The 18,638-nt window shown below is 46.4% G+C and overlaps 1 protein-coding gene across 4 annotated transcripts in view; it reads left to right on the forward strand.

The window, feature by feature from the left end:
- The window catches only part of NTRK3 (neurotrophic receptor tyrosine kinase 3), a 224,871-nt gene that overhangs the window by 164,191 nt on the left and 42,042 nt on the right, over positions 1 to 18,638 (forward strand). For all 4 annotated transcript variants that reach the window (XM_009276575.1, XM_009276578.2, XM_009276576.2 and 1 more), the window contains one exon: positions 17,282 to 17,412. In XM_009276575.1, coding sequence (XP_009274850.1) covers positions 17,282 to 17,412 — 131 coding nt within the window. The remainder of the gene's footprint in view (positions 1 to 17,281; positions 17,413 to 18,638) is intronic.

The following is an 18,638-nucleotide window of genomic DNA, read 5'->3' on the forward strand; positions in this document are numbered from 1 at the left end:
CCACCCTTCCTTGGAAACCATCAGACGCAGCCTCGGAACCACCGGATTACGGAGGGAGCACATGGCAGCTCTTTCCTCTTCCCTAACTGGATCAGGCATATCCTCAGGGAGCTTCATACAGTCTCTAGTCCAACAGGTTCCAGATTTGGTCCCCAAATAAAAGGCCTGGGTAAGCACAGGGAAATGCATTTCCTCCCGCCCCCTTCCAGTCAAGGCTGAGGGGTGAGATTGCTCCTGTGAAATCGTTGTGTAGTGAGTTGAGAAGTCAGGATTGCAAAGGAGAAAGGACTCCTATGAATCTACAGTTAGTCTGTAAAGCTTTGGGATCTGCTGAGAAATGCTGTCTACATGATGTTTTGTCCTGCTGTGTTGCTTCCCTTTTTCTGTATCATCTGTCCTATTTGAAGGTTTTTAGAGCGCCTTTGCAATCAATAGTCAATAAGAATTGCTAAGGGTTTAATTTGGAGGCCATTTTCAGGAAGGGAAACTGAGGCACCTGTGTTGCCTTCCCCAGGCTGATGCAGTTCCTGCAGAAGCACACGGGAGTGCATGGCCAGACAGGGAACAGGGCCCCAGGGGAAGTATGGGGACTGTGACCAGAGAAACCTGTGACCCTGGCACTGGTCCCAGCTGTGTCTGCCCTGGGCAGAAGCTCCCTATGACAGGGAATGAAATCGTATTTCTTAGGGGTTCACCTAAGAACTGAACTCATTTCATATCTGAGCACTTGCCCGTCTTTCCCACTGAGCCAAGGTGCGGGGGCATCAGGCACATGCTATCTATTGCTTATTAAGTGGTTTAGCAAGCCCAGCTAATTACAATGTGCTCAAGGATTTTGTAGCTTATGAAAGCAGTCCCTGTTTGTTTGTGTCAGTGCTTTAATACATTAATACACCAATTAAACCTCAGGGGGTGTGTGTGCTCACACAGCTTAACATACAGGAAGGCATGTTGATGTCTTTCATATCAACTGGGGCTTCTCTGGCTGTTTCAGCTCCAGCTCTGAAGGCACGTTTGTAGTTTTATGCTCAACCTTGTCACCGAAGGGACACGCATCCTCTACATAAAAACATAGTTCAACCCCTCCAGAAGTAGGCTGTTTTACAAGATTCTGGCAGACATGGGCACTCTCTGTCATTAAGGTTTCCTTCTCTCAGACAGGCCTGGGAGAGTTTCTCAGACTTTACTTCCATCTCGGTGCTGATGATACAGGCAATTTGTGCATGAAAGTGTTGTCTTCTCTCCCTCAATTAGTCCCAAGGGGTCACCAGTGGGAGCGTGCTGTCTGCGATATTTGCACTTGTTTGCAAAGGGCCCGGCGCATTCGTTAAGCCGCACGGGTAACGAGTGATAATCAGTGCACAAGGCACCCAGCACGAGTCAGTGCAGGGACGGGGCTGGAATGGGCAGCGAGGGTCAGAGGTAAAAGCCTCCTTCAGTGCACTTATAGTTCAGTGAAAAGAAGGCAATTGTAGGGGGAGGAGAAGGAGAAATGACAGATTAAAGGAAATTGAGCAGCTGTAATAAATACACTTGAAATTGAAGAGCATCTAGGATGCAGTGATTATATTCCCTGCAGAGCTGAAGTGCTGAGGAGGGTCTGCAGAAAGGGCAGCTGTACAAAACCACTGGCCTTTCGGCGAGCAGGCTTACAGGGAATGCAAAATGAGTTGAAGAAAGCTGGCTGGGCTTCAATGCAGGTCTTTAAGATACAGTTGGGAAGGCTGTGCTAAACATTCAGTCTAGTAAAAATAAGGACAATAAAAGAAGAGATGAAAGGACTGACGTACGCCAGGCTGGCTAAGCAAGAGATAGAGGCTGTGATGGGGCACTGCTGAAGTATCACAGTGAAAGGAGAGGGGAGGATGAAGAAAGCAGGAGAAAAAAAGAGGATGAAAAGCAGGAGCCATACGGGATGCTGAGAGTGTATTTCAGACAACAAGGTCCTTTTGAACATAAATATCTCTGAGAGACAATGAAACTGGCCTCACAGCAAGGAGAGGTTTGGAGTTTCGAGGAGAACAGTGAGCTGGTACGGAGGATACAGAGGAGAAAGCGCTTATCTTGAGAGTGATATATGGAGAACTTAGACTGGCGACAGAGAATGAAAGCCAGCTTGTATCAGCAATAAGAGGGGAGAAGGATTATTAAATATTTTTCATCTACCAAAATTGCACCCAACTTTATAAAGGATGAAGAGAAAGATCGCCCCAGATCAGTGGCCAGCTGTTCAAGGGCATGGGACAAGGTGAGCATCCCCTACAGACGGAGAGCACATCCCGTAACATACAAACCTGTGGGCATGCACGTGACTCGCCAAGCTCTTCACTGACATTTTAAATGGCCTGTCTAAAATGGGGCAGATGGATGAGAGTTGGAAGGTGGGTGGACATAACGGGGACAAGAGACAGACCAGTAAGTTTAATGTTTGCTCTGGGAAATTCTTGGAAATCATCTTAAACTTTAAGGGATGTTATGGGAAAACACCTGGAAAAGCAACACTCTGTGAAGGCCAAACTTATGTGGCTTCAAGTAGTGGGAGGTCACACTCAACTAATCTGCTGGCGTTCCCCAAGGATCTAACTGCCACTATATATAAAGGAAATTCAGTGGATATAGTACACTGAGATTTTCAGCAAGTATTTGACAAGGACCAGCATCAGAGATTAATGGCTGGGGGTAGAAGCATTGGTGTAGGATTTAAAATAAAAGCCTGCGTAGAAATCCACCCTAAGAGCATGAGACAGAAAGGAGCTATTGCTAAAAGTGTTTCCAATTGGAAAGACGTTGAACGCGATGTGTCCTGGAGGTCAGTTTTAATCATCTGTGTTTTTCATAATGTCTGCTAACAATCCGCAAGGAAACACTGAAAGCAGGAGCCAGAGTCGTCCCTGCTGAAACACCACGAACATGAGTGATCTTTCACCAGCACTGACTATGGCCGAGGTCCCAAACGTGCCTAGTGCCCCTCCTGATTTGGGATGTGTTTCAGAGAGGAATCCCAAGCGACAGAAGAGAACCAGAGAGAGAAAAAGGACCTCTTTGGCCCTCCTGCAATACCGTTAGCAGTACTGGGAATATACCCACAGTGGAGACGTGGCATGGGGAGACTGCAATTTATGCAATGGAGAGCCAGCACTGTCTATGAAGAAAGGATAAATGAAGCAAGCTGGACAGCATAGGAATCTTCCTTCATCGAACTCCTTCCAGAAATGAAGATGTGATTTTGAACAGCTCGGTAATTATTTTTTCCTTCGTTGTTTTTTTTAATTTTATCTGCTTTCTCTACAATTCCAGTTTCTAGTCTAGAGACCTCGGATGACTTGATGTGAGCTCTGTTTGCAGGAGAAGCGCGGTCTGGCTGTGTAAATGCAAGAAGTCTGGGTGAAGTTTTGAAATTTGGGTGCTCATCTGCACTCAGATATTGATCTGGGTAGGTTTGCCTATTATGTGCTTGAAAAATCGCTGCCCTGGGAAAAGGTTAAGGGACTTGATTTAAACTCTGATAAAGAAAAGACATCAAGGTGACCTTTATAATACAGGCTGAATTTGGGGTCATTTTCCAAGCTCAGATTTCAATAATGAAACAGGATTGCAGGCAGACTGATGGATTAGGTTAGTAGAAACAGGCCTCTGATTTTTCCATGTTACCATCCCAATATCTGACGCTGGCCCTCCAATTAAGACAATTCAGGAAAGCAACATCTATACTCTTGTTCAAGACATTTTCCGATTAAATGAGACCTGTCCTAGGCTAGTGAGGAGAAACAGCTAATGGCATATCGGAGATCTTTCCATCATTATACCCCACTCCGTGCTTTGCAGCATCACCCATGGATATTCATCTACAAATTGCTGTTGCCAGCTTTGGGACGTCCTTTTTATGCCTCTGCATCCTCAGCTAACTGCAAAACATTATTTCCTTTTCCCTCCTTTCTCAGCGATCTTGCTCATTTGGGTCCTTTCCACTAGCAGTATGTTCTTGCTGTAAAACTCCAGTATACACATTTAAATTTAAGCTGTTAAGCCATATATGATATATATATATATAAATATATATAAAATCTTGGTTTTGTAGCTGAAGATCCTAGTAGGTTGCCTTCCCCATGTGTCTTGAATACCAACTTAGCAATCATCCAGTCCTCACACATAGTTCGGTTAAAGCTGAACATGCACCTTTTCACCATCTGCAATTAATCATGTCTTCTGAGGCTACCAGCACTGCAGAATGTTTTCTCGAGTCTCACCAGGGCCCTTAAGAAGAATTAACTGGGTATTTTTCCCCTGGTGCAGACACTGATGTTTTGCCACAGGAGAAAACGGTAGGATTTTTTTTTTCCCCTTTTGCACGCAGTGAAGTTTTTGGTGTTTTTCTGTGAAAATTCACCCCAACCATCTGGCTCATAATGGCGTGAGACATCGCTGAAAGATGACAGACAGACAAATGGACAAAAATACGGTGTTTTATTACCCCGTGTTCTCCCCGTGATCTGCTGAGAAATGCTGTCTACATGACACTCCCCGTGCTGGGAGTGTTAGAGACAATAAACCAAGGTGGATTCTCATTTATAATCATAATAAAGGCAGGGCATGGGGGGATATGATAAGGCAGTACCATCAGGGAAGGAAGGGCAGTGTCCTAACAAGAGCATGTGGTTCCTTAAACAGTCCTGAACTCCTGGTGATGAGAGATTTCCAAAGCCTTGGCCAAGGAGAACTTTTTCTGGTTTGCCTCTCGCTCCTCAAAGCGCTCTGTTTCTGCCAAGGAGAGGAAGGTGGTCTTGGCACGATAGTGCCTCCGCTCAGCCGGTGTCTGTGAAACGAGTCGGATCCCACCGTGGAGCAGCTCCGGAGTCGATACATGGCCGAGCCGCTGCCTTTCAGAGGTCCTCTTCTGCAGGATGGACCCAGTGGACTCCTTCCTCTTGCCTAGAGCCGCCCTGCTGTTACCATGCTCATTTTTCAGCAGCGAGGGGGACCTGAGAGGAAAGGTGGATTTCTCTTTGTGGGAAGCATCACAGGACTACCAGTCCAACATTCATTTCATCCTACCTGTGACTGACTCAGAGGTAGACCAAAGGAGTACAGGAAGCCTCAACTATGCACAGACCTGGGAGCTAAACGAGGACTAGCTGCTATCCCCATCAGATTAGTTAATTTCTTTGTACAATCCGTCCTTCTCTTTATTCCTCTCTGCATAATTTGCTGCCTCATAACAATTGCCAAAATCACCTAAACCACAGTAATTTTAGAGCCCAGCAGGCAGAGCTGTCTCACGTTACTCCTCCTGCAGGGGTTTCCTTCTACAGCAGAAGTTGGCGAAATGAAAAAAGGGATGGGGTTGTGCAGACAGAAGAAATAGGGAGAAAGCCAAGGAAACTTCAGGCAGAAACAAAGACGGAGCAAGGTCTGTTTGGGGTGTTAGGAAAACATGAGTCCAAGGGAACACCTCATCAAGCCATAGACGTAAGCACACCTCCTGCATTGGTCCTGCGAGAAAGGGAGTTGGAGGAGGCGGGGAGGAAGGAGAGAGATGGAAATTGGGCAAACTGGAGAGAGGCTTTCCAATGAAATCATAACTTGAGCCTGAGAACTGTCTTTCAACACCTCATGTTTTCACTCCATATGGCCTCACTTCTGGAATTTTCTTGTTCCATGAGTTTGGCTACATTAGCCACTTGTTTAATGACCACCGAACGAAGTTGTTGGGAGAATGACTGGGCACGGGGCGAGAAAAGACATAGGTGCCCAGAGATCCCAGACGCAAAAACAAAAGAAAAGAAAAGAAGAAGATGCTCTGTTTTGTCCAAAATTGTCCTTTTCCTTTGTGATGATGGTGAGGCTGGAAATAATCAGAAGCATTTCCAACCTGCCTGGAGCTCTAGCTAGAAAATGCAGAAGACCAGGCCCTCTCACCAAATTTCCTGCTTTGAGACGGTCCAGAAATTCTGTCTCAACAGATATTTCTGAAAGTCTTTTCACACTTCCACAACTGGAGGGAACTGTGCTTCTTCTAAAACTACTTCTTCATTCTGCACCCAACTTTGGGGCCAGTTCTTACTCTGTTCAGAGTGGGTTCTGCACTAGGGACCACAGCTGTAGTTCAACACTCGAACCAGTTCTTTCTTTAATGCCACCCTTCTAATATTCACATAGTCCCCAGAGCATATTTAATATATCTGGAATTTTTTAGCATTTATGGTGGGGGCACATTAAGATCAGAGGCCATTAAGGAAGACAATGACAGCAGAGTCGGACTAGGCAGAAGCAGCAAACGCCTGTGGCTAGATCCTTCAAACCATGGATCAGGCCAGAGACTGAACAACATTGAAACAGTAGTATCAAAACTCCCTAAGTCCTCAAAATTGCAAGGAAAAGCTTAACGCTGTGACCTGAACCCAGTACTGCGATGTCTACCTGGGTGTGCAAGCAAACTGCAGCATGGCTCTGAGGTTGACTGCTGGGACCAGAATGGCACCAGAAGGATCTGGCTGATGAGACCAAAAACGGCAATAGATTGACCATGGGATGTCTGTCGGTCAGAGAGGTACCCCGCTGCGGGGGTAAGTACTAGCTGGGACGAGCTCTCCTGTTACCTGTTGGAGGGAGCACTGGGTGCTAGCAGTGGTGATACACGGCACCTTTCATGTCTGCCTGCCACTCCGGGTGGGGACTGCAGTCTAATCAAGGCTGTTGCAAAGATGAGGGAGTTTTTTGGTGCTGCTCCCAAATTAAGGAGTGGGAGGAAGACCCAGCGCAGGGATGAAGGTTGAGAGAAAGGCTCATGTCGTGGCATGAGCCAGTTAACCCAGCCCTGAGTGACATCCTCCTGCTGGGCTGTTGCAGGGGTGCCAAAACCCAGAGGACAGCAAAGGCGAAAGCTCAGGCTGAGTTTACGGAGAGCAAACTCCTTCCTACAAAGGACCCGACAGCTCTTTTCTGGCCTTGCAGCAGCTCAGCATGATTCACACACAGCCGAGGAGGGGCTGCTGCCTGTGCCAGGTACTGGAGTCGGTCCCCATCTCTCTGCAGTGGAGCTTTGACTGGGGAAATATGAGGCTGGACGCTGCCTGAAAGCAGGCGCTGCCGGGCTTCTGGCCCCACTGCAGCAGGCAGAGCTGTGGCAGTGAACTCGCGGGCTGGGGGAGCCGATAGCCAAGAGCCTCTGAGACCTTGGGGGCAGAAGGTAAGCCTCTGTGTTCCTGGTGGGAGACGGTGTCAAAGCTGCGAGGCTGCTGCTGAGACCTGGTAGTTTCCAGCTTTCTTGTGATTATCCATCTCGGCAATAGGATGTTGTTAAGTGTCTGATTACTGCGTTGTTAAAGCCTTAAGCCTGAAATCTGACTACTGCGTGGTCCCTCGAGGGGCAGCCAATCCTCCTCCATCTCTCCGCCAGTAATCCCTCCCTTCCCTCGGAAAAATAATAAAAAAGAAAGACAAGTGATATCTGTCTGCAGCAGCACTTTCCAATCAAGTGAAAACTAGCTGGAAAATCAAATCAGCCGGTAAGTTCCTGCAAAACACAACTCTATCTCTTTAAATCTCCCCTTTTGAAGGGATGAACTGAACAGCAATAGCTGCTGATGTAAAACAAACCATTATTCCTCCTATCTCCTCTCCAAGCCCCTTCCCTCCAGACGCATGAGTCTGAGGGAGGCAGATGCTCTCTGAAGACTATTTTCCTCCGTTAAATAAATTCACTTTCAAATAATGTGTAATTAAATGTGTGGTATTGAATTAATGTTTTATTCTGAGTGCTTTGGCAGCAGGGGACCTAGGGGCCTGGCTGGTGGAAAGAAAACACGTTCACCAGAAAGACTCCCTTCCCCTCTCTCTTTCCCTTTTCCTCCCGCCCTGCCAAGAATCCCAATCCCTGTTTCCAAGAGCTGCTGGAGTGTACCAGTGAGTTGGTGAGGACAATGCTTTGTGTAAGGTCCTTTTTATGATACATTGCCATGGGGCTCTTGGGCATTTCACTCAATGCAAAGACCTCTGCAGCCCACTTCAGTCCCTCCTCTATCCGCCTCCTGTTGGGCTTAGTATTCCTCCTCAGAGGAGCCCAATTGTGTAGTTAACCTTGTGTACAAAAGGCAGAGCCCGAGTGTCCCCTCGGGATGTGAAGCTGGTGCTGGATGTCTAAGGAGACAGACTGCTGAAGCTGGAGAAGCAGTTTGGCTTTGCAGCCTAGTGTCAGCCAGAAATTATTTGAGAAGGTGCAGGAGACAATGGGAATCATTGGTCAGTTTTTAAGTCTTTTGTCTGGAATGTTAATAAGGTTTTGGTCCCATCAGCAGTGTTTCGTGTTCCCCTGGGAGCCAGCTGAGGAGGAGTTGGTGCATACAGAGGCATGGGCGGGCATGGGGTGAACCTGCACCCAGGCTTTGTAGAGGTGACAACAGCAAGGGGGACCAGAGTGTCTGTCCTAACCTGAGGGGATCTTGACACGTGTCTTGGGCAGAGGCAGAGACTGGGTTGGGGCACAACTGAGAACCCGCTTACAGCTGCGTGCCTGCTCCCTAACCCTGACCACAGTGGCTGCAGGGAACCTTGCGAGCATTAGATTTCTTTTGGGAAGTCTTCCAGGTCTCCATACTGAAGGACATTTTAACCATTGACAACGGCATACGTGAAGGGATTTGCCTTGTTGGATCAAGGAAGGGTCCTGTTGATATAATGAGCTCTTGCTTGAGTGATTTCAGTAAGTCGCAAATCTGCAGAAAGAGGAGGAGGTGGATGCTGTCTGAAAGGCAGGAGTCCGCTGCTGTGCAAGGCCCAGACGTGCTGGAGGCTTCCTTTCTTCGTTGCTGTAGTCATTGTCAGACATTTGCTGGGGATGATGTGCAGGAGCCTTCCTCCTGTTCTAACTCCGCTGCTTTGGGATCTCCCCAGGATGGCTGTGCTTCCGCAGGACTATGCGGTGTTGTGCATCCCAGCTGAGACCGCTCAGCACCCAGTAGCTATGGGACACTTCATATTGCTCTATTCATAAAATAAATACTAAGTGGTTAGTACTCAGATTTATGGGACTGAAATGGATGAGAAGAGCTTGAAATCACGTTTTGTTTTTGTAAGAGTGTCAGGTGGTTTAAGCTGGGACAGAAGTTTTTGCTTAAAAAGTATTTGTGGGTTGGTACCAAGTGCATTCTGACATTGTTATTTTTCAGATTTTTTTCATTAAGAAAATGAGAGTTTTATTTGGTTTGGGTTTAAGCTTTGCAGGTACGTCACGCCAGGTAATGTCACCTGCTTCTAAGTGGTTTTCAGCGTGATGTGGTGAGGGAGTCTGGCAGGCTCTGGCCTTGCATCTGATGAGTTGTTGGTTTAAGGGGTGATCGTGCTTTGCCTTTCTGTCGGCTCCTTTACACGCGCACACACGCACACACACACACAGTCCCTTTACACTTACCTTTAGTTCCGAGAGCACTGTACACGTAGACTGTCGTTGCTGGCGGTTGCTGTGTGGCTGATATCGGAGCTGGTGCTGCAGCGGAGATGCAGCAGCTCAAGTTACGGCAGCTCAGTGGGTGCTAATCCAGTCGCTCCGTGCCGCTAATCAAATCACTCTGTGGAGCTTGAGGGCTGTTTTGCAGAAACGCGGCTCTCCCTCGAATCAAGGCTAGCTGGAGTTAGCTGACGAGTGAAAGGCAGCCCTTTGGGTCAGGGCTTCCTCTCCGCCTGCTATTGCAACAGCAAAAGCCAGAGAAGCTGATGGTGTTCTAATTGCTGGAGGTATGCTTTAGACTGTCGTGCTGGCGGTTGCTGTGTGGCTGATATCGGAGCTGGTGCTGCAGCGGAGATGCAGCAGCTCAAGTTACGGCAGCTCAGTGGGTGCTAATCCAGTCGCTCCGTGCCGCTAATCAAATCACTCTGTGGAGCTTGAGGGCTGTTTTGCAGAAACGCGGCTCTCCCTCGAATCAAGGCTAGCTGGAGTTAGCTGATGAGTGAAAGGCAGCCCTTTGGGTCAGGGCTTCCTCTCCGCCTGCTATTGCAACAGCAAAAGCCAGAGAAGCTGATGGTGTTCTAATTGCTGGAGGTATGCTTGTAAGTGGTGGATATAAGGCATTTTCAAAGCATCAGAGATCTGGCTTGCAGAGATTGCTCTTCTGTTCTCTTGTTTTCTTGAGCTTGATTCCACTGAACGTCAGCTCCTGGTGCAGACTGGTATTCACGGATAATATTTTTTAGCCCAGATTGTCCAGCTAAATGCGTCCAGGCTTGCTATTTTTTACCGAGGTCCATTTAGCAGCATGTACTGCATTAGCTCTGGGTCTGCTGGGTCAGCTGGGCAATAATGCCTCCTTCACATCTGGGACCTGCACTCATGCCTTGCGGTTGCTCCCAAGGAATGAAGGGAATGGTAAGAAAATGCAAAGAACTGCAGAAACACAAAGTCATTGTCTTTTAAGGTCTCTATGAAGGAGTATGATCACGACTGTTTGATTATGTACTATATAGTCAGGCACCAGGGGCTGCCTGGAAGCAAGTTGCCAGCATTTTGGTAAGATACAAGACACGAAAAACAGTCTGAAGAGAAGCTGTGAGGCCAATGACATATATTGGTTTGCTGGAGATCAAAAAGCCTAAGAAGGGATGCAAAGAGAGGGGTAACACAGTAAAAGGGAGAGCATCCTTTGCATTTCAGGTTGTTTCCATCAAGGCCAAAGGAGAGATGGATGGAAGATGTGAGAAAGCCTCTCTCTATATTTTTCTGCATGGACACACACAAATGGCTATTAGAGCTGTCACGCAGAATTAGTAACATTGAAATACTGCCCCCAAAGTGACGAGAAAGGTCTGAGCGAGGTGGTCTTGCCCACAGGGCCCGCAAAAAAGGGGGTGGGAAGGACCTTGGTGCACCCACGTGCTGGAGCCCAGGTGGCTCAGCCAAGGACTGTGCCTGCTCCACGAAGTTCCCAGAGATTCAGATATGCTTTACATAAACCTCCATGACTTGGGGTCTCTTTGAAAGGACTGTCAGAACTGCTCGGTGCTTATAATCACGACTCTTTTGAAGCTGAGTCCTTGAAGGGTGCCTTAACAGAGGAACTTGGCGAAGAACCAGCGTCTGGGCACAGCGCCGAGCAGCCGAAGCGTGTATCTGGGCTTTTTCCCAGAGGTGGCTCATGTCAGAGCTGGGAGAAAAGCCACCAGAAGTGAAGGGCTACCTACCTGGAGTCCATATGGAGATAAGAAACAGCCTGTTTATATCTCCATTTTTTTAAACGATGTGGGACTGATTCTCCCTTTGTTTATGCGTATTTCACAGCAGTCCACGATTGAAATCAATATCCTTCATTGACTTTGATGGATTTGCACCAGGCCAGGAGGGAGACTCAGACTCTCTGCAGCTAGCCTATGCATTATCTTCTCTCACTATGAGACAGGTCTGTGAGAGAATGACTTATCAGCCCTCCAGCGGCAAGGCTTTTTGATCTGGTCCTACCCGATCTGCACACTTTGCTCTGATCGTGTACATCGGGTAACTCATCAACACGTTTGGTTGACATCCAGGTTGCAATTGACTGCCTGACATGAAAGGCACTCTGTTTGGTAGTTACATGTCTTAATGACAATAATTCCAGGGTAAATTGCAAGCTTGTTTATTTGATTTTAATTGTCACAGAGCAGGGAAGCTATGCAGGGTTTATTCATAAGAATTATTTTAGCAGTGAGTCAAGAAAGAAGTGAATGAATCATATTGACTAACTGAGAACTTTGCTACCTTTTTGTGGACAACTTATGTATAAAGAAAAAAGAGACAACTCTTTGGCATAAATTAGTTGTTACAGCAAATGACTCAGCTGCTACTGAAAAATATCATTGTTGTTATCATTTATAAAGTGCTGTTGATGCAAATGAGGCTTTAGAAGCTTATGAAAATCAAGGCCATTACCACAAAAAGCCCAGGATCAGACTCAAATCAGGATACCCTAGAAACACATCTAAAATAAGTCAGTTTTAAAACAGGGACTGAAGAGCAAAAAGGGCAAGAAATAGAGAAGAAGAAAAAGAGAGAAGAAAAGAGAGAAGAAATGGCATGAAGTGACAAAGCTAAGGGAGGGAGGAGCTGGTGATGGAGAGGTCCAGGAAAGGACCTACCTCTAGGGAAAACAGGGCCACATGTGTAGAGGAGAAAAGAAACTGATAGAAAATTGATATTGGTCTTTTCTAGGCTAGAAGAGAAAGCTGCTGATAAAGAGGGTGGCGAAAGTAAAAGGAAAGATTTCCCTAGGTTTGCTCTGTTTCGCCAGGGAGCTACATGTTGTTCGTGAATTAAGAGTCCAAGGACAGGAAACCCACTAGAAATACAACAAGCGGATAGAGCGCTGTTTGGGAGCTTGAAAGAAGATGTGAAGAATTCATTTCAGACCTGGTGTAAATGATCCAGCTTAAGAAGTAGTTTTGCATTTTGCTGTAACTTAAGTACTGGCACTGCTCATGGTTTACTCCGTTTGGAGTTTGATTTGTCCATTTACCTCCCACTGTAGTCATCTGTGCCCAAACACTTCATCATGTGCATCCAGGCTTCAAGAGTATTATCAAACCATGGTTTTAAGGATGCTGGCTGTGATGGGAATCTGAAATGCAGAACTTGCAGTGTCATTGAACCCACCTCTTCTTCACCTGACCCCCAGGACTGATTTGGAAATGAGACAATAATTGGAAAATTAGATTAATGAAGTGTACCCATGCAACTTCCCGATTTCTGCTCATGCGATTGAAATGTGGTGGTTATTAGAAAAAGGGTGTTTTCATCGCACACAGTCTGTTACCAGCTCTGTATGATCTACTTGGGATTTGGAGGTTGAGTCGAGGTCTTTTTGGCTTGACCTTGTCACAAGAAAGAGAGATTCTGCAATAGGAGTGTAAAAGATGGGTGAAGAGTCATTGAATCAGTGATTCAAACTAAAAAGTTTGGGCTTTTCCAGGCTCCATCCCAGGAGCCAGTGCAGAAATGACCCATCAGGACATGGTAGATTGACATATGAGAAAAACAGAATTAATCTTGCTCCCTTTTCTTCTTCCCCTATATCCCATGGTTGTGCTGGGTTCACAAGGTTAGCAAACTAGAATATGTTTGTGTCAAGAAGAGGAGCAGGCATGACTAAGGGACACATGGGAGCAAATAAGGGGAGGAAGAAGTTGCTGTTTTTAGACAGTCACTTTTCTGACTGAGTGCACTTTAAGCACAGATCAAGTCAGCCATCCTGCAAAAGGTTCAGAGGAGGTTAGGTAAGATCCCATTGCAGATCCAAAGCCGCAACCCTTCTGCCTTGACTCTTCCAGAGAAAAAAGGAAAGCTTTCTGCTCTGGAGGCAATTTGTAAAGGTGAGTGCAGTGTCCCAGACTTACCCTTTTGCTAATATTCTTGCTTACCCTCGTGCTATCATCATTGAACTGAAGTTGTGGGGCATTTCCAACTAGCTGCAGGTCGAGTGTTTTCTGATGTGGTTCATGTGTTATTCGGAACAACAGTGAAGGCAAGAGCTTGAAACACGTTTCTCATATGTTAAATCTTGATGGACAAGAAGGAAAGTGGGGAATCTGCCCAACTTTCCTTCTGTGTCATGCAGCAACATAGTAATCCCAAAACAAGGACTGCAAGATGTTTCATTTAAAACTGGAATTACTTCAGTGTTGTGCGCTCACATTCTTCCTGTAGATACAGCACGGCCTTGAATGACTTCCCATCATGCTGTCAAGTCTGGTTATTTTCCTGTCAGGTCTCACTGTGGCTCCTGCATAGATTCTTCTTTTGAATTGTCTTGCTGGCTTGTTTTTATAAGTTAATGGTACAGGGGGGAGAAAAAAAAAAAAGAGTGATGCTTACGGGAAGACAGTTTGCATATACCTTGTTGGCAGGGCTGACTGCAACACAGCCGAGACAGATTAGCACACCACTGCCTGCCTAAAACAAATAAACACCAGCTGTTTATCAGACAGGGCTCAGCTTTCTCCAGGAGGAGGTAAACAGATTTATGCAGATGAACCTCCCAGGTGCCCTTGCAGCACAGCATATTTCATGGCTGCTCGGCCTTCCTTATGAGTTACAACCAGGACAGACGAGCAAAGAGATGCAAGGTTAGCACAATAACACAGCCATTCGCACGGTGCCAGGGCGGTTTGTCATTGCTTTATGTTTAAAGCCCATATTTAATAGTAATGTAGAATTAATCATAGTGCTGATCTCACCGTGAATGGAAGAATTTGATGTAAACTTCAGTATTTTAAGCCTATAGCATGTGAAAAAGCAATTTATTATAACTCACTTATTATTCCATTTGTGCCTAAAATACTGTGAAGCAAAATTTATGGCCGTTTGAGGTTGAGAGAAATTGTGATCAGCGAAAGTACTTTTCTGACTCTACATTAAGATTGTCCAGTTGCTGTCAAACTGCTTAACTTCATGAACCTTTTTTTTTTTTAATAACCATCCAAGTTTACTTTAAATCCAGCAGTGTTACGTGAGTCCACTACTTCAAAAGGATTGCTCCTCCCTCAGTTCAACTCTGTCTGCCACAATGTCTCCTTAAATTCTTCATACAAATTTTCCCTGAAGCTTCTCAGGTGACCCTAACAACTTGCTGCGAAATCTGGTCTTGAAGACAGATGGGATATTATTTTAATAATGCAGACATAATTACACAGTCTGGATGCCGGTTTTCAGAAACATCTGATCATTTATTAAGATATTGTTGGAATGAAAAATCGGGAGCTGAAAATTGTGGGCAAGACCCTGGGGAGTTCAGAAAGAAAGGTTTGCTTCAGTTCTCATGATGTTACCACTTACTCATCAGAAGTGTAAATAATCTGTAAATAATCTCAAATAGTATCTCTGGTTATTCTGAGACAATTTCCTTTTTAACTTTCTCTCACATCAAATGGGACAATCGGATTGCAATTGCTACATTTCTGTTGGGGTTCTGAGTTTTTTAAAGTGTCCTTGGGCTCCTCTTAATACAAGATCATTTCCCCGCAGCTTTCTTGACTGCTGCTGTTCAGGAGACCAAGAATGCAAATACATGGTTTGTCAATACAGCAAATCCTAGGTACTGTAGTGATGAGTGCTATAGAAATGCTTGCCAAGAGAAAGAGGAAAAAACCCCTTTTCCTCTACTCTATTAAGTAAATTGGTGCCATTTGAGCTTTTCCTAGATTAGGACTTTCCTCACCCAAGTGCCTCACTTAACATTTCAACACATAATATTTCAGATTTCTCAAGGTACTCCTTAAACACTCAACTAAACTGGGTGGAGAAGGCAAAGTCCACATGTGATTTGTTCTTCCTGGCCTCACTGCAGATTTAAAACCAAAGTCATTTTGGATGTGCCTACCATCCTGTGCCTTAGTGTTACTAATATTATTAATATTGGTAACTAACAGTTTTCAGTCTATTGAACAATTAATGAAAAGGTCAACGGGAATTCTCTATAGAGGCATCGTTCATTACAAGGCCCATTGCTTATGCAATCTTACAGCATCCATCTTCCCAAACAAGCAAAAGGGCCGGAGATGGCAGCTCCTTAAACCTGCCTGTGAGCTCCTAATTAAAAAGCTTAATTGTACGAAAGCCATTAGGATGTTAGTCTTCTAATCCATTGGCTTTTTGATGCATTAAGTGGTACCTATGTTGTTGCGGGCATGTGCTCCCTCCGGTCGATGCAGGTGCCTGCTCGGGCACCTGGGTGGTAGGAGCTGGTGGCAGACTGTGATTGCTGTTAATGATGCTTCCCTGCAGCCAGTTTGAAACCCGCTGTTAGTCACTTCCACCTCCTGCATCTGCAGTGCCCCGAGGGAAATGCATCTGAGCTAAGGGGTGCATACCTGTATAGCTCCTACGGCACATGGAAGAGATGGAAAAGACTCAAAAGCAGCTCAGTTTGTGAGCAAGCAGATGCAAGGCCAAGTTACGAATGCCCCAGGGTAGGGGTGGAAAGAGGGCACTGTCCCATCTAATGCTTCTGCTTGAGGAGGCCTCTAATGCATCAGCTTTTGCTCACCAAGCACTGGAGAAGAGTGTGTAGCTCTCACTGCCCTGCCATGGCCATCAGGCTGAAGCTGGAGGTGGTCTGTGCTACCACAGTTCTCAAGGGAGGCAGTAAGCTCCAGTGAAGGGCAGTTTAGAGAGATGAAGTTTTGGGTACTGTGCCTCCAGAAAATGCTATGGTGGCTGTGCATCTCTAGCTGCTTCCACAGTTCATTCCAGGCATTAAAGAAAACCTCTTTGTGTTGCCAGAGGAGCTGTATGGGTGCTGTGATACCAGAAAGGTGCTTAAAGGTTTGGCAGCAAGTAGCTCTGCCCTAGTGTCATCCCGAAAAGAGAGTATGGAGACCCCCAAGCTCTCCCAGCAACCAGTGGCATTTAATCATGACTCATCATTTGTGGAGATCCTGCTAGTCGCTTATCGACCCTTGTAGGTGCCTAGTACATGGGAAGACCTAGCCCGTATGAATGACCCTGTTAGCTGAGCAGACCAATCTTCATAGGCCTCTGTACCTTTGTTAAATTAATAGCTATTGCTATTTTGATTCTTCCTGAAACCTCGGTTGCTATTCTCTGTCAGTCCTCGCCGTCCTAAATGTCAGTGGAAAGGATCATTGAAACTAATAGGTTGAGTTTGTCTGTTGTGCCAGTGACTTTATCCTGGGATGACCTTGTTTCTGAGGGAACAGTTGCATAGGAGATGGCTTCAGGGTCAGGGTCTTGCTGCGGGGCAGTGCTTGGCATGTCCAACCAGCTCCCGCTCCTGCCCTAAGGTGCATGGGGGTCAGTGGTCCTCCCCTTGGGAACGCTTTGACTTGCCAAGGTTCAGCCTCAAAAATCTGCCCGGGTTTGGGTTTAAACTGATCCCAATTGAAATGCAAAACTGAACAGGACCTTCTGATCTCGCCTGGCCTGGCATTGGAAGTATGTGACCTTTGCTACGCCTCGCAGGAGATGAATTATTTCCAGGAACATTCCAAAGAGATTCAGGTCTTTGTAGCAGATTTTGCCCCAAAGGTTCCTCTCCCTGAGGATAAGCTTGCTGTGAGCTTATAGTAAAATTGTGATAAACCTCAAGTACTTTCCTCGCAGATGTTTTGCATGATACTAGCTCCATCCCAGAGATGGTTGCATTCCGTGGGTGGGTAAAAAGATCCCTGTAGATATTTTTTGCAAAGCAATTTCAGATCCTTTGCAGCTTGCTAGAAAATTGAATTAGTTGTTTTCCATTCCCTGAATTAACCCTGATTAATTCTTCCCTCAACCCTCACCCTCTTCCTCCCCTCCCTCCAACAGATGTCCAGCATATTAAGAGGAGAGACATCGTTTTGAAGAGGGAGCTGGGAGAAGGTGCCTTTGGGAAGGTGTTCTTGGCCGAGTGTTACAACCTCAGCCCCACCAACGACAAAATGCTGGTAGCAGTGAAGGTAAATCCCAAGGGCGAATGGCAGAGAGTAGGGCAGGGGCTGGCCGGCTAAGCAAGGCTGGGTGAGCCTGCGTGGGAAAGGGAAGCAGGGGAGGGCTGGGGGCCAGGGGCGGAGATTTATCTGATGCTGGAGATTGTGGTAAATCCACTTAGTCACACAAAGTTTCAGTGTTTCGCTTCAAAGTCGTCTATTCCCACCAATGCCAAAGCCTCTTTTCTTGCCGACGCAGACAGGAGATGGACGGGGAGGAGAAGCTGGTCTGGAAGCTGTAAGCTCCCATGCAGCTGCAGCAGCGCAGTGTGGAGTCCACCTTCCCTCCGTGAGGGAGCAGGGCTCTTCTCTTTCCGGATTTTATCTCTTTGTGGAACATGCAGAAGCTGAAACAAAAAAAGGCCTTGGCAAAAATGAGCACTTAAAAGCTAAGCATGACAAACCAATTTGCTGGGATCGATTTGCTGCAAGATGAGTGAAGCAACCCAGCTCGGCTCCACTCAGTTCCTGCTTGCCTAGCCACAGATCGCTCCTGTTTTGGTGATTTTGAGCCAACACAAGTTCAGCTTGGCTTGTGCTGTGCTGTTTGCATCCTTGTGAGGGTCCTCATGTGAGCTGTGCCCCATCAGTGTGGCTCTGGGCAGAGACCACTCAGTGCAGAAATGCGCTCTCCTCTCAAGTGGCACCAGTTGGCAGACACACAAAGTCTAATCCCCGGGAGTTAATTGATGCCTCCTAACTCCTTGGAAGAAGATCTGCATTTGAACCGATAGTCTACAGGGAGAAAGGTTCCAGCACTCTCTCCAGGATGCTGGAGGCATCCCGATACTTGAGAGTTGTTTTAAGCATTGGCAGTTCAAGCCTTTTTTTGTCCCCTTATGCTCTGACTGCGGCCTGCAAGATTGCACCTTTCACCTCCGAGACTGGTTAAAGCCGAGGTAGCACAGCTACCCATATGATTAATTGCCTGATTATATGGCTGGTACCTGCCTATCAGTGTCAGCCATCCCTTACGCGATCCTGCCTCTCAAGTCTCTACTGAGTTTCATTTGCTTGTAGGCAGAAACAGCATCCGAACTTGTTTCTGTTAATTGCTACTATGAGCTTACATCTCCGGAGTGCCTTTCATCCTGCAAGATCATACAGATCCAGCTTTAGAGCAGGGCCTTGAAATCTGGCTTCTTGCCAGCTCGGGGGGGGGACAGGGAAAAATCCCTCTAATTTAGGCCACGTTT

Source organism: Aptenodytes forsteri, unplaced genomic scaffold (genome assembly GCF_000699145.1).
Source record: "Aptenodytes forsteri isolate BGI_AS27 unplaced genomic scaffold, ASM69914v1 Scaffold1, whole genome shotgun sequence".
Taxonomy (NCBI): Eukaryota; Metazoa; Chordata; class Aves; order Sphenisciformes; family Spheniscidae; genus Aptenodytes; species Aptenodytes forsteri.